Genomic DNA, 14591 nt, shown 5'->3' with positions numbered 1-14591 from the left:
TGTGTCCTGCTCAGCACAGGGATGGAAAATCATAGAACATGGAGACAGATTGCTCCACAGATTGGGAAATTTATGGAAAATGGGCTGGTCTTGAAATTCCTCAGTCTCTGTTTTCCTTGAAACCCATTTGTCTTTATGATTTATTTGTAAAACACATTTCAGTGAAAGTTAAGCTAAAAGCCCACCCCAACACCTGGAAAATGTTTTAATTGCATGTCTCATCTCTTCTCCCCTTTTCTTCTCTCCATTTTTTTCTATGACAAGGTAGAAGGGGCAAAGAAGGAAAAGAGAGAGGGAAAAGAGAGATGTGGGAAAACCAACAAAAATCATCAAAATCCTGATAAATACAACTTTTTCGTGTAGTTTTTGTGAAAATTTTGGCAAGAATGTTAGAATGGAATCACATGGATTCACAGTCACATGGAATCACATGGATTGCAGTCACAGACTGGTTTGGGTTGGGAGGGACCCCCACTCCCTCTCCTCCCACCCAATGGATAGGGACTCCTTCCCCTATCCCAGGGTGCTCCAAGCCCTGTCCAACCTGGCCTTGTTAAAATTGCTGGCAAATCACCTGGGGATGAATTATTGCCAATAATAAATGCGAGAGAGCCCTTTCCCATATTTTACTTGGTTCTGGTGGCTCTTCCAGCTGAGATTGGACCTTCTCCACTGCCTTTCCCACCTCCACATGACCTCGAGGATGTCTCTGTCCCTCACAGGGATTTACCCAGGCTTTCCTGGTTTTTACAGCTGGGAATTGTCGCTCTTTCCTCCTCACCCCACAGAGTGACCACCCCAACATTCCTTCCCTTCCCACACGCATCCCCCCGCCCCACGTTCCACCCTGAGGCAATGGCCAGAAGTCCCTTGGTTTTCCTGCGAGGAAATGAAAAATCCTGTGAGGATGTGAATGCCCTTCCCTCTCCTGCAGAGGTGACCGCTGGGGTCAGGGGCTGGGCTTGGAGCTGGTCCTGGGGAATGCTCCAGCTCCTTCCAGCTGGGTTAGGACACGACGGCAAAGCTGATTCAGGCCCAGCCAGGAAGAGCCTGGGAGAGGATCGGAGGGGTCCTGCTGTCCCTGTGCCTTGTCCTGGACAGTGACACGGATTTAGGAAGAGCTGTACTTGTTGCTCAGGCGGGAGCTGCTGCGGTCCAGCCCCAGCTCCTGCCCCGTGGCTTTCCACTTCCCAACAGATCCCTTCTCATCCGTGGGGGTGATGCTCAGGGCCGGCCTCTGGCACCAGCAGCACAGGCAGGACTGGGGAGACACAAGGGGGAGAGGTCACACGTGGGATATGCGAAAAGAGGGGGAAATATCCCCGTATTGTCCAGCAGGTGTCCCTGCACAGTGCCAGGCTGGGAATTGCTGAGCCTTGCTGTCCCGCAGCTCTGCTGGGAGCGGGTTTGCCAGGATACAGCTGGTGAGGGTGGGAAATGATACTGAAATCTGGGGCATTTTTTTATTATTGTGTGTTCTCGTCATTAAGGGACAGAAAATACAGATGATGCTTAGCTTCCATCCCAACTGGTGTGCTCAACTCCCATCCCATCCCATCCCATCCCATCCCAATCTCCTTCCCTTTCTTTCTCAGGGCTTCACTACTGCAAATTATGTCCCAAAGTCTTGGGTTCAAAGTCTGGAGCAGCCCCAGCCCCTGGTGTGATGGTTTGTGGAGATGTTCCTGTTCCAGAGTGACAAGGAATTTTTGGCTTGTCCTAAATCCTGCTCTGGCAAAAGCCTTCCGCCAGCAGGGCACTGAGCACTGGTGTACTTGGAGAAGAGAAATATCTAATGGGGAAAAATTGGGATGAGGAATAAGATCAGCTTGTGCCCCTGGGCCTGGGGGTCATTCCTACCTGGAAGCAGTTCTTGAATTTCCGGCTGACAAAGTACAGAGCCACGGGGTTGATGCAGGAGTTGAGGGAGGCCATGTTGATCCCAAAATAATCCATCACCAGGAGGAAGCTGAGATGGGAAGGGAGAGAACAGATGTGTCAGAAGCTCTTGGAGAACAGAGGGAATTTCCAAACTGCCTGGCCTGGGATCCTGCTTCTGTGGAGGAGCAGTGACTGATAACAGAGCCGAGCACAAATCCATCCTTCCCTGAGAAAAATCACTTTTCCTTGCATGGAACATTCCCTGAGGAAGCCAAGAACAGGAGCTGTGATTTCTCCTGGTGCTCCTGATGCTCCCAAACCCCAGCACAGCAGCAGCCCCTGGCCTGGGCTGATGGGTGGAAGGGGAGACAGACGGGCACCTCCCACCTGGCAGAAAGTGAGGAGCCCTCATCCCTGCTGGGAATGTTCCTGTGCCCAGGAGACCTCAGCATCACAGAGACATTCCAAAATTTAATTTAACCCTTCTCATGTCCCTCCCACCCTCTCCATGCCCATCAGGAGGGCGGTGCAGTCCGGGCAAGGAATTACTGAAAGCAGGAGGTGGAAGGCAACTCCCCCAGTCTGGCCCAAGCCACCAGGGCCTGTGCTGGTCCCTGGCTCCCAGGGCTGGGGGCTCCCAGGCCGGTGTCACCTGCTGGGGACCCTACCTGAGCAGCTCACAGCGGTTGGGATCCGTCTGGTCGTAGATGGTCTTCTTGAGGATGCGGCTGAGGTGCAGGGGCAGCCAGCAGAGCGCGAAGATCACCACCAGGCAGAACACGGTCTTGGCCACCTCCCGGCGCTGCCAGACAGGGTCAGTGGGGAGGATGAGCACAGGGGATTCCAAATTGTGGAATCATGGAATGGTTTGGACTGGAAGGAACCTTAAAGCTCATCTCATCCCGTCATGGGCAGGGACGTTTTCCAGGTTGCTCCTGGAACTCTGTATCAGGTCCAGGCTGCAGAAAGGGGCAGGGCAGCAGCAGCTCCACATGGGCCAGACTCCTCCCCAGCACAGCTCCTGGTGGCTCTGCTGGGATGGTGTTCCCTGGGACACGGGGCCTCCTCCATCCACCCAGCACACTATTAAGGTGACAACCAGCTGGAGCTCCTCAGGGAATCATTCCCAAAGTGTGGGAGGGGACAGTGAACTCTTCCCTGCACCCCTTGTCTGGGATTTGGCACATCCAGCCTTTGGTCCAGTGTGGTGTGGGCTGGGATAAATGACCAGGAGAGCTTTAATGAAACTGGGCTGCTGCCAGAAGGGTTTGGGGTCATCCCCAAGGCTGGAGATTATGGAGCTGAAGGCCCTTTTCCCTGCAGGTAATCCCTGCACCAACGTGCCAAGATCCACTGTGAGGATGTTGGATCCACTTGAGGATCTTTGCCAGCTCATCCTGTCCTTCACAGGGATGGGAAGTATCCCCCCTCCAAGAGCACTCCCTCCTCTTTGGGAATGCCAGCATTCCTCCCTGGTTCTCTCACCCGTTTCATGTGGTCGTTCAGAGCGATCCTCATCCCGTTCCTCTTGCTCAGCATCTCACAGGACATGAGGGTGTAGAAGATGCCCGTGCACACCAAGGGCAGGCAGAAATAGAAACCAAAAAGCCACCAGTCCTTCACATCCCGGTAGAACTGTGGGGGAAAGGGCAGCTGGAAATGGGGCAAGGGCAGCAGGGGTAACTTGGGAGGTGCATGTACCCTCCTGGAGCAGGATTGGGATTGGGATGCACAGGTACCCTCATGAAGTGGGATTGGGATTAGGATTGGGATTGGGACTGGGGTTGGGGTTGGGGTTGGGATGCACAGGTACCCTCATGAAGCGGGATTGGGATTAGGATTAGGATTGGGGTTGGGGTTGAGGTTGGGGTTGGGATGCACAGGTACCCTCATGAAGCGGGATTTCTGCTCCGAGGCCAGCATGCACACCCACAGGTGCTGCTCCCAGTAGCTCAGCTCCACCATGTCGAAGGCGATGGCCTCGGGCACTGCCAGCACGATGGCCACTGCCCAGATCAGCAGCACCTCCACGGCCTTCCACATGGGGATCCCAATGCCCTGGATCCGGCTCCAGGACGCCACTGCTCGGTACCTGCCCGCATGTGGGAACGTGACAGGAGCAGGTGGGAGTGAGAAGAGTGGCCAGGGAGGGGAGCAGAAGGTGCAGGTTAGAATTGTCCCCAAAGGTCCTTTACTTCACGCCTTCCTCCTCCACCTCTGAACCTTCCCAAGTGTGGGAATGGGAAGCAGAGGCTCAGAGGATGGATGGGATGGGGGCTGTCCTTAGCCACCCTTCCTCACTACCCCACCCACACCATGATTCTCCCATCAGCCTTTCCCAGCAGGATTTCAGCTCTGTCACCAGAGAGCTCCTGCTGGATTGCAGCTCCATGAGAGCAGTCTGTCCCCATCTTGGCACTGGCCTGGGGACGAGCTCCTGGTTCTGCCGCGGGTCCCCGCCAAGGGACAGGGACAGGCTGGGCAGGGCGGGGGTGGCTGTTGTGTCTCACCTGTCAATGCTGAGGGCACAGAGGCTGAGCACCGTGATGCCCACGGAGGCTTTCTGGATGAAGGGCACCAGCTTGCAGACCTGCACCCCGAAGGGCCAGTCCTTGGCCAGGAGCTGGGGAGGATCCACAGGTTACCAGACTGCTTTGGGAACTTGCTTCCAGCTTCCTCTCTGTGGGTGCACCCACGAGATGTGGGGAGCCCACAGAGAGCAGGCAGAGCTCCCTGAGCTTCCCACCGCTGGGAATGTGGGCACTTTCCCACGGTTTGCTGGCACTGGGAAACTTTCATTTCCCTGACTGGACACAGAGATGAAGGATGGTCCAGACACCAGTTCCTGACTCCAGAGCCTGGGGGGTTTTGAATGGATCTGAGTCCTAAACTCCACACTAGGCTGCTTTAGATTGTTTTCAAAGTGAGAATGAAAGTCATGCTCTGACACAGCCAAAATCCAGCCTGGACAGCTCCAAAGCTGTGTGTCCTAAGCCTTTTGCAGACTCTGACCCCTGAGCACACTCACTTTCCTGACAGAACATGGGCTCTGTGGCCCCACGCTCAGCTGGGACAAGCAGAGGTGGGGAGAGTGTGTCCTGATGGCTGAAGAAATCCAGGCCACTCATTCCAAAGGAGAATGGGGCTGAGCTCACAACCCTTCTGCTGACCCCTGGAGCCCTTCCTAAAGCTACCCCAGAACCAACCACCCATTCCAGCTCTTTCCTTTGGCCTCAGCAGCAACACAAACCATGGAATTCCAGAAGGGTTTCAGAGGGACCTCAAAGCCCATCCAGTCCCACCCCTTGTCACGGCAGGGACACCCTCACTACCCCAGACTGCTCCAAGCCCCATCCAAGCTGGCCTTGGGTACTTCCAGGGATCTGGGGGCAGCCCCAGCGTGCAGCAGCTCCTCCCAGGCCCCCGAGGTGGGAGCAGCCCCATCCCGGCGGTGCCAGGCAGAGCTGACCTTGTAGACGTTGATGGGCAGCGCGATGAGGATGTAGAGCAGGTCCCCCAGGGCCAGGCTGGCGATGAGGACGTTGGGGCCGTTCCTCATGCACTTGTTCTTGTAGATGATCCGCAGCAGCGTGGAGTTGCCGATGATGCCCACGATGAAGATGGTGCAGGACACGATGGTGTTGATGTACTTGAAGACGTGGCGGATGTCGGCGGGCCTGGCGCACACGGGCAGCAGCGGCGGCTCCGAGGGGCGGCTCCCAGCAGCGCCGTCCGACGCGTTGGACACGGGCACGGCCCGCAGCAGCCCGGGCTGCGCCAGGCCGCGGGCCTGCTCCTGGCCCGGCACCTCCAGGGACACGGTGCTCTCCTGGAAGGCCCGTGGGGTCTGGCTGTGCGCCCCGGAGAAGAGGCAGCTCAGGACAATGGCCAGAGCGGCCGGGAATGGGATTGGTCCTGCGGAGGAGAGGACGGCGAAGCTGGGAGCAGGAGTCCTCATGGTGCTTGTGGAATGTCCCCGGGGTCCTGCTGGGATCTGCCAGTGGAGAAGAACCAGGGAGAGAAATTGTTTAGCAGAGGAGGGAGAGATGGGGTATTGGAGAGAAGGAAAGTTGTCCAGCCTGGAGAGGAGAAGGCTGAGCTCTGACCTCATTGGGGTCTGAAAGCTCCTCACAAGAGGCAACTCTGATCTCTGCTCGCTGTGAGCACGGACAGACCCCAGGGAACTGCTGGAGCTGTGTCAAAGAGGGAATGGCTGGATATCAGGAAAAGGTTCTTCCCCCAGAGGGAAGCACTGCCCAGGCTCCCCAGGGAATGGGCACGGCCCCGAGGCTGCCAGAGCTGCCAGGGATGCCAGGGTGGGGTTGTTGGGGTGTCTGTGCATGGCCAGGGGCTGGGCTCGATGATCCCTGTGGGTCCCTTCCAACCTGGGATATTCTATTTTATGATTCAATTCTATTTATGAGTTGCTGGAGAGCTCCATCATCCCAGCAAACAGAAACAATGCCAGACTGGATCCCACCAGGCCAGAACTGTTGACCCTGAGGGTGGGGTTTGTGCTGCTAAATTTAAACAGCGCAGTAGAACAAACTGAAAGGAGAACAACCCGTCCCTTGTGCCTCTGACGTGGCCCTGCAGTGGCTGGGACACCTGCCTGTGCTCAGGGACTGTGGGAGCAGGGACTGCCCCTCCCGCATTGCTGCTCCTGTGGACAGTCCCAGCTCCCTTCTGTGCCCATCCCCTCCTCACTTATAATCCCAGAATCACTGACATTGGAAAAGCCCTCCAGGATCATCGAGCCCAAGCTGTGCCCAATCCCCACCTCCTCACCAGCCCAGAGCTCTGAGTCCAGGTGTTCCTTGGACACCTCCAGGGATGGACACTCCAAAGCTCCCTGGGCAGCCCCTGCCAAGGCCCAACCACCCTTTCCATGGGGAAATTCCTCCTGGTGTCCACCCTGAGCCTCCCCTGGCCCAGCCTGAGGTTGTTCCCTCTCCTCCTGTCCCTGTTCCCTGGGACCAGAGCCCGACACTCCCCAAGCCCCCATGGCTGTCCCCTCCTGTCAGGGAGCTGTAGGGTTTAGTTTTGGGACATTTAGTTCCTGACAGGTTGAAGTTGCAGTTTTGGGGCACCTCTGTCAATGCCAGCACATCTGGGCAGTTCTGCAGTCCCACCTCGGGGTCCAGAGAACCAGCAGAACTTTTCCAGCTCATTCCACAGGGAACCCGAAGCCTCACCAACTTCCCCCTGCCCAGCTGGTCCCACGGCTGCCCCTGCAAAGGGAGGGCTCAGCACAGACCTGCTGAGAAAACACTGCAGGGCTTTTTCCAGCAGTGCCACACTGACACCTGAGCTCTCACTCCACCAATGTGCAGCAGCACAGCCCCTCCTTGCCCATCCTCACCCCACTAACTGAACCCCTTCCTCCCCAAACCCCCTGCCTGCCCGGCTCCCTGCTCAGGGCTGCTCCCTGGGCTCTTTCCAGCCCTGGCTCCTGACACAGGGAAAGGTCTCCAGGGCTGGAGCACCAATGAATATCCCCGGAGTGGTTTTGTTTGCACAGCTCTGACCAGGAAGGAAGAGCCCAGGGGCTGCACCACGACCACGGGAGAGAGCTGAGGGTGGTGGTGGCACCATCCCAGGGGGTGGGTTTGAGGAAGGGGTTCTGGGACATCCAGGCTGAGAAATGAGCCCAGAGAAGGAGAAGGAGAGGGCAGCAAACTCCAGCCTGTTCCTCAAACAGGGATAAATCTGGGGGCTCCAGGATAGAGTGTGTAAAGAACACTTTTGTCAAACTGTGAAACTTCCCAGCTCTGAAAGAAGAAGAAATTGCTGTGTCTGGACTGGGAACTGGAGCCTTTGTGAGAGTGCCTGGGATTTCCCTGCTCCAGGGAACAAATGAGGCAGGGATCAGGGAGCCTGACTGGGATCAGAGCGGGGACTCAAGCTCTGCTCTGACGCCTCCAGGCAGAGCTGGGATCTGATCCCAAACCCACTGCACCCCGGGACCTGCTTCCAGGAGCAGCCATCCAAGGCACCCCAGGTTGCAGCAGGGCTCTCCTTGCCCATGGCAAGGGGAATCCCAGGCCCAGCACAGCTCCCACCCTGGGAGGAGGTGGCCAGGAGCCCCCAGGACTGAGCACAGCTCCTGTGGACACGGCTGCACCTCCCCAGGGGCTCGACCTTTCTGGAAACGCCTGGGCTGGGCTGGAAAGGGTGAAGAAAGGAAGGAAGAGATGGATAAATACCCTAAAGGTTCACAAACGTGGGCACAAATCCCTGCTCTGACCTGTTCCAGGGATTTCAGCCTCACTGAGCTCCCCAGCCACACCTGGCACAGGTGCCAATGGGGCTGTCCCAAACTCTCCTCCCCACCGTGCCCACGGGGTTGCAGCTCTCAGGGGAGGGCAGACCCCGCTCAGAATTCCTGCCCAAGGTCCCTCAGGGCTCTCAGGGACAGCTCTGGATGGCACAGCCACTCGTGGCTGGGGGACAGCGGTGGCACTGGCAGAAAGTGCCGGAGTACCCCTGGAGTCGTGCCCAGAGCCCCCCACAGCCCTGGGCTGTTTCAGGAGCCCAGCCTGACCTCAGAGCTCTGGTAAAGAAAAATGTAGAAGCATAAAAACCCTGGGGCTTGGCAGAGGAGCTCATGTGAGGGAGGATCACAGGACACGGCTCCTGCCCAGCCCCTCCACAGCACAGCTGCAAAGCACTGGAGAGGAAAAACACTTCCTCCCCAGCTCGCCTTAAACTGAATCAAGTCTTGTATTAAATCCAAAATTTAGGCAAGGAGAAACTGTTTTCTCCTGTCCAACTGCCCATTTACTCCTTGCTCTTCCCATCTTAGAGTGCTTAGAAGCACAGCTCTTCCTCAGCTAAGGGAAACTGAGGCATGGGAGTATCAAGAAGCTTGTTCAGATGGGAAACCAATACCAGCATGGTTAAACCCCAGATCCAGAACTGCTTTCACCCATCCCAGTAGGCATTTTAACTGTGCCAAGCCCAAATGACAGCTGAAGTCATGGGAATCCTGACATGGATTCAGGGAAACAGGGAGAGATCCCAGAGAGAAACTCAGACTGAAAACTGTCACCTCGACCCTACAGAGCCTGATCCTGTCTGAAAGGTGCTGTAAATGGGATTGGACTCCCTCTTCCCTGGAAACCCAGGAGAGGCCAGCACCTCCATCCTCACGTCCAGCAGCCTCTCCCTCCATCCTCCTTCTCCTCTTCCTCTCCCTCCCTTCCAGAGCATTCCACCTCTCCAGACTCATCTCTCCAGACACCAAACACAGCTTTTCTGTGGATAAATATTGCAGCACAATCTCTGTGGATGGAGGAGAGGAGGGAGAAAGGTGACAGCAGCACATCCCACTGCTCCTTGCCCTGAGCCCAGCCTGCTCCAGGAGCAGGAAGAGTTTCTACCCCAGGAGTGATGGATTTCTCCTCTCCCTGCCACATCCCGGACCTGGTCCAGGCACCATGATCCCTTCAATGCCTCCCCCAGAGGGGGCTGAAAAAATTCACCTGACACAAGGAATCATTTTGTCTGCAGATTAATGCACAGAAGAGCAAAGCTCCCCATGGGAGTCGTTACCTTCCTGCTGACCATGGAATTCGGGAGCTGTTCCTCAGGGCTCCTTCCCCCTGCGCGGGACGCTGGGCATGTCCTGGGGGAGCTGCAGTGGTTCGGATGCTGGAGTTGGCTTTTGTGAGGGGGCTGGAGCTGCGGGAATGCTCCTTCCTGCCGTGGCTCCGCAGTGGGTGGTTTTATAGAACATCCCAGGGCTCCCCCAGTACAGCCCCTGCGACCAATGGCTGAGGGCGGGATGGGGACGGAGGAGGGAAAAGCGGCAGAAACACGGGATAGCTGTGGGAAGGAGTGAAAATAATAAACAAATAAAGCTGCACAGGGGGTGGCACTGTCTGCTCCATGAGTGACAGGATCCTCATCTCAAGATTTGTTCTAAGTTGCTGATGAGAACTGGGCCAGCCTTGCTTTTCTCAGTGGCCAGCATTTGTAAATAGGGTATAAATCATCTGTACATGCAGGAAAAGCCAGGTTTAGTGGGAAGGACACAGAGGCAGAGTCAGGTTTAAGTGGGAATGACATGGAGGTAGAGCCAGGTTTAGTGGGAAGGACACAGAAGTAGAACCAGGTTTAAGTGGGAAGGACAGCAGGAAAAGCCAGGCTTGGTGGGCTGGGCTGGATGGACACAGCCCATCCCTGGCCTTGACTGGAGCACTCAGCTGCTGCTCTGTTTTGTCCAGTAATACCCAGAGATGTTTCCACCCTGTGTGACCCAGAGTTGACTCTTGAGATCAGTGGATCATTCCTGCACCTTGGTGTATTCCTTGGACTCTGGGGCTGGACTTTTGGTCTGGCCCACGGGGGAGCAAACAAGTCCATTGCCAGCTGGAGGCTCTCAAGGGCAGCAGGAGTGACCTGGCCCTGTCCCCTCTGCTCGCTCCATCCCAGGCACAGCAGGGAGCAGCCCCTCAAAGGGCTCCTCTGCCCAGGGCAGAATCCATGGGTTTAACCACCCTTTAACCCTTTGGCCTCTGTGAGGAGCTGCAGCTTTTCCTGGGCTCTCTTCCCAAAACAGCGGAGTTTGGGGCGTGCAGGGCCCCCTCCCTGCCCCTGGGGGGTCCTGCAGCCTATTCTGGGCAGTCACGTTCCTGCACGGGACAGGGCATGAATGGCCTTCTCTGTTCTGATGGGGACAAAGGATGACTCCAACCCCTGGGAGACCCCCAGGAAAACCCAACCTTGCCCAGCCAGAGGGTCCCTGACACACACTGGGGTCCAAGGCTGGTGCTGAGTCACTTGAAGGGTGAGAATGAAACCCCAGAGTGACACCACGTCCCATGCTTTGTGTCACAGCAGGAAAGCAGGAAAGCTTCCTGGGGAGCCCAGGGATCCCTGAGGCCTGGGGAGAGCCACAGCTCAGGGCACCCATCCCTCACAGCTTTACCAGCTGTGGGAATGTCCAATGGCTTTGTAGTCCAAGCCACGGGAACAGCTTTGCCAGACAGGGCTTGGGGAAGGAGAATCGCTGCTGCTTCCAGCTGGAATCATGGGGTTTAAGCTGCAGGTGGACAGGTGTGGAGCTGCCCCACAGAGGCTCAGCTGGGCTCTGCTTTGGGGTGAGGACATTGAGAGGAATCCGATTTACAGGTGTGGTCATGGAGCAGAGAAACATTGGGGAGAATCATTTGGGAGGTTCTCCTTTCCCCTCCCAAATCGCAGTCTGGGTGCTCACCCCCATGGCAGGGGGAATGCAGCTGTGTGCCTGGGGATGTGCCTTGGGATGTGCACAGGAGGGGATGGAGAACCCCCACTACTTGCTCTAAATATGGCACTAATTAGGGCACTAATTACTCTTCACAGCCCTGACCCCCCAGCCAGGCCCCAGACCCCATTTCAGTTCAGCTGGAGGATTCCCAGTGCCCAGGTGTGGGTCTGTGTTATCCCAAACACTGTGGGAAAGCAGGGATGCCTGGGAGGAAGGAACATCCCTGGAGGCATCACATACAGAGCCTCTCCTCTGGGAGCTGGACAGGAAAACTCGGAGACAGTCCCTCGGGAATTCAGACAGGTAAAACATTACAGAGAAGTGACTGCTGGGGACCTGCAGCGACAAGTCCTTCAGGAAGATGCTTTTCCAGGGTTGTCAGCTGGCAAATTCTGCTTTTGGAAGGCCTGGTGTCATCTGACTGAGATGCTGAGTGTATTTGTGCTCAGGCATCCTCTGGAAAGGCTTGGATTTAGTTTTGCACACTGGGAATGCTGAAGTGGAAAGTTCAGAAACTGCCTCCCAGCCCAACACCTCCACTGGCATCGCTTTAAATAAATAAATAGAAGACTGTGCCTGCATTTCTGGTCATACTGCTCAAGTTCTGCTGCCAGCATTCCCTTTGCCCTGCTTCTTATGCCAGAGGGGTCTGGAGTGCTGGAGAACAGCTCTGGCATCTTTCCAGCAGTGCTTTTCTGCTGCAAATATTTTCATTCACATCAAGTTCTGGTCTATGAATTTCCCCTTCTCCTTCCCCCCTCCAGGCTGATATTCCCTAGTTTTAACTCCTGGAGCAGCCCAGCAGTGCAGCAATGAAGAGTGAGGAGAGTGAGAGGTGGTGCCAGTTCCTGCCCTGCCCTCTATTCCTTTCCTTTCCTATCTTAGGGAGAACTGAGGCTGAAGTCTCAGAGCTGCCCTCCAGGTGAGCCAGGAAAAATGTCCCAGTGGCTTGGGAAACATGGAAGCAGTGAGGTGCAAACCCCCATTTGTCCCCTGTTGCTGGCCCTCATGCCCATCCTGCCCCATCAGCCCAAGAGGAACTCAGGTAATTCTCCCTGGATTTAATACTGGAACCTCCAGCAACTCCGAGCTGGATCCCCCAAACCGGGACATTCTCCTGTGCAAAGAGCTGGAAAACAGGGATTATTTCAGTGTCTGCAGCCCCCTCCCTCCCTGCAGCTGGGATGGGTGGGTGCAGGGAGGGGATTGCTCAGGCCCACGGGACTTTCCCTTCCCGGGAGGAGGGGATGCCTCGGGAAGCGGAGCCAGATCCCTGCTGTTCCCACGAGCCCGCGCTGACCCCGCACTTGAAGTCTTTTCGCTCATAACTTTCTTATCAGCCGGGGCCGAGCGAAGTCAAGTTCTTTGGAGCTGTTTGGAGGGGGACGGGGCCTTTGCAGCCCCGCCTGGGCGGCGCGGGGACACGGGACAGAGACAGGGACACGGGACAGCGACAGGGACACGGGCCAGCTGCTGCCGCTGCCCGGGCTCGCACGCTCTGTCCCGGGGTCGCGGCTCGGGGTGTGGCCGTGCCTGGGCTCCTTCCCGACATCAGAGAAACCGGGGCTTCTGATGAGCCTCGTGCTGTCTTCAGATGGCCCCGACGGCAAAGATCAGAGGCTGGGGGGCTGTGTCCCTTGGGGAGCAGGAGCCTTAAGGAAGTCGCAGGGGTTGGGGACATCTCTGTGTCCCAAAGATGTGGAAGGCAGCGATGGCAGGATGTTGATCCTAGCTTGGTGAGAAGAGAGATTAAAATCACAGAATCACAGAGCTCTTAAAGTGGAAAAGACCTTTTGGCCACCAAGTCCAACCATCAGCCACCACCATGAGCACTGCCAAACCTTGTCCCCAAGTGCCACATCCGTGTGGTTTTAACCCGCTTCCAGGGATGGGAATTCCACCGCTGCCCTGGGCAGCTGTGCCAGGGCTGGACAACCCTTTTTGTGAAGAATCTTTTCCCAGTTTCCAATCAAAACCTCCCCTGGCACAGCCTGAAGCCATTTCCCCTCATCCTGCCCCTTGTTCCCTGCGAGCAGAGCCTGATCCCACCTGGCTGCTCCCTCCTTGGCTTCTCCAGGAGCCCCACAAGTCCTAAGGGCTCTCCAGTGGCAGAGGGGAGGCACCTCCCAGGTGTTCGCAGCCACAGGGTCGGGATTACTGCTCTCCAGGTGGTTGGTGACTGCAGGTGACAGAGGATCCCCCAAAGTGCTGGTGGAATTGTCCCTCTCACCTCGAGCTCTGCCACGGCTCCCAAGAAGGTCCCTGCTCTCCTGGGTGTGCCACTGTGGTTCCTCAGGATCCATAGGTTGCTCCACAGCTGATCTGGTGCCAGGCTGGACATGGGAGTGAGGCACACGGACACAGAAATGGGATTTCTGCCAGGGTTTTATGTGTCACAAGGTGCATTTCCCTGAGGTGTTTTGGGGAGGTCTCCCACAAACCTCCCTCTGTTGGAAGCACTGATGCCATTTGCTAATGAACTTGATTAAAGGTGAGTACTGGCTCCTGCAGCAGAGCTGGGACGTAATTATTATATTAATTTCTCTTTAGTAGATCTTTGAATTCTAAATACTGTGGGCTTTAAACCTGAACAAACTCCCCTGCCCTGTGTAATTGTTCTAACCTTAATTAATCCTTTGCTTATACACACCTATGTATGGAAAAATATTGTTATTAATTGATAGAAAATGGGAGTGGATTTGCGCTTTTTGATTTCTGAATGCTGTTTATTATCTTCATTATTTTGGTAAATCTACTTAATTTAAGTAGTTCAGCTCCAGAACTGTGAATATTTTGAATTCAGGGCCAAACTTCCTAAAAAATTGGAATTGAAGTAAATCCAAGCACTGTCAGTACTAGAGTGGATCCAGACGCTTCATGCGAAACCCACAAAGATGTGGGGAGATCTCCAGATCTTCCCAGTGGCTGAAGAGCTGAGGCAGATCCTTGGTGGCTTTGGCAGGACCACGCCAGCACCAGAGCTCCCACAGCCACAGCGTCCAGAAGCTCAGTGGGACATTCCCTGGATTATTTCTCAGTGTCTCCCACCTTCCATTCCCTCCTTCTGCTTAACAAGCTTCTGAGAAAAGCTTGGACAAATGGGTTATTGCTCCTGAAATGATTGCAGATAATTATAGAGAGATTAATGGCCTCTCCTTGAAGAGCCACCGACAGCTTCAAGTGCTATTGACCTTTCCAGGAAACAGGAATGAGGAAAGGCAGCAGGAAACAGCTTGGACAAACAGTGTGGAATTTAGAGTCTTCAAAGTTCTGGGGAGGCCAGGACTGCTGAGATTCCCCCTATTCAGCCCATGGAACCCCCTCAATGCTCACCAGAGAAAGCTGGCAATGGGGAAGTGAAAAATGCCTCGTTGGTGGTGGAAAAAATGCCTTGGGAATGAGAGAAAGCAGAGGAAAACACAAGTGGGGATCCCCTCCCTGGCATCTGGGAGAGGAC

The 14591-nt window shown here is 55.7% G+C and overlaps 1 protein-coding gene across 1 annotated transcript; it reads right to left on the bottom strand.

Moving 5' to 3' along the window:
- Positions 1-19: 19 nt before the first annotated feature.
- Positions 20-9555, bottom strand: LOC121346433 (endothelin receptor type B-like). The gene is made up of 8 exons (XM_041424250.1): positions 9436-9555; positions 5351-5875; positions 4392-4504; positions 3769-3973; positions 3367-3516; positions 2550-2683; positions 1861-1969; positions 20-1261 (listed from the first exon to the last, which is right to left on the bottom strand). The coding sequence occupies exons 1-8, from the start codon at positions 9448-9450 to the stop codon at positions 1112-1114; spliced, it is 1401 nt and encodes a 466-aa protein (XP_041280184.1). The 5' UTR covers positions 9451-9555; the 3' UTR covers positions 20-1111.
- Between the last annotated feature and the right edge of the window lie 5036 nt (positions 9556-14591).

Source organism: Onychostruthus taczanowskii, unplaced genomic scaffold (genome assembly GCF_017590055.1).
Source record: "Onychostruthus taczanowskii isolate IOZ18803 unplaced genomic scaffold, ASM1759005v1 scaffold81, whole genome shotgun sequence".
NCBI classification, from domain to species: domain Eukaryota; kingdom Metazoa; phylum Chordata; class Aves; order Passeriformes; family Passeridae; genus Onychostruthus; species Onychostruthus taczanowskii.
This window is presented reverse-complemented; position numbering and strand designations above follow the sequence as displayed.

Excerpts from the sequence above, each read along its gene's own strand:
- LOC121346433 (XM_041424250.1), bottom strand. Across the intron at positions 3,974-4,391 it reads TGTGCCCTCAGCATTGACAG|GTACCGAGCAGTGGCGTCCT; the intron begins GTGAGACACAAC and ends ACATGCGGGCAG. Across the intron at positions 1,970-2,549 it reads AACCGCTGTGAGCTGCTCAG|CTTCCTCCTGGTGATGGATT; the intron begins GTAGGGTCCCCA and ends TTCCCATCTCAG.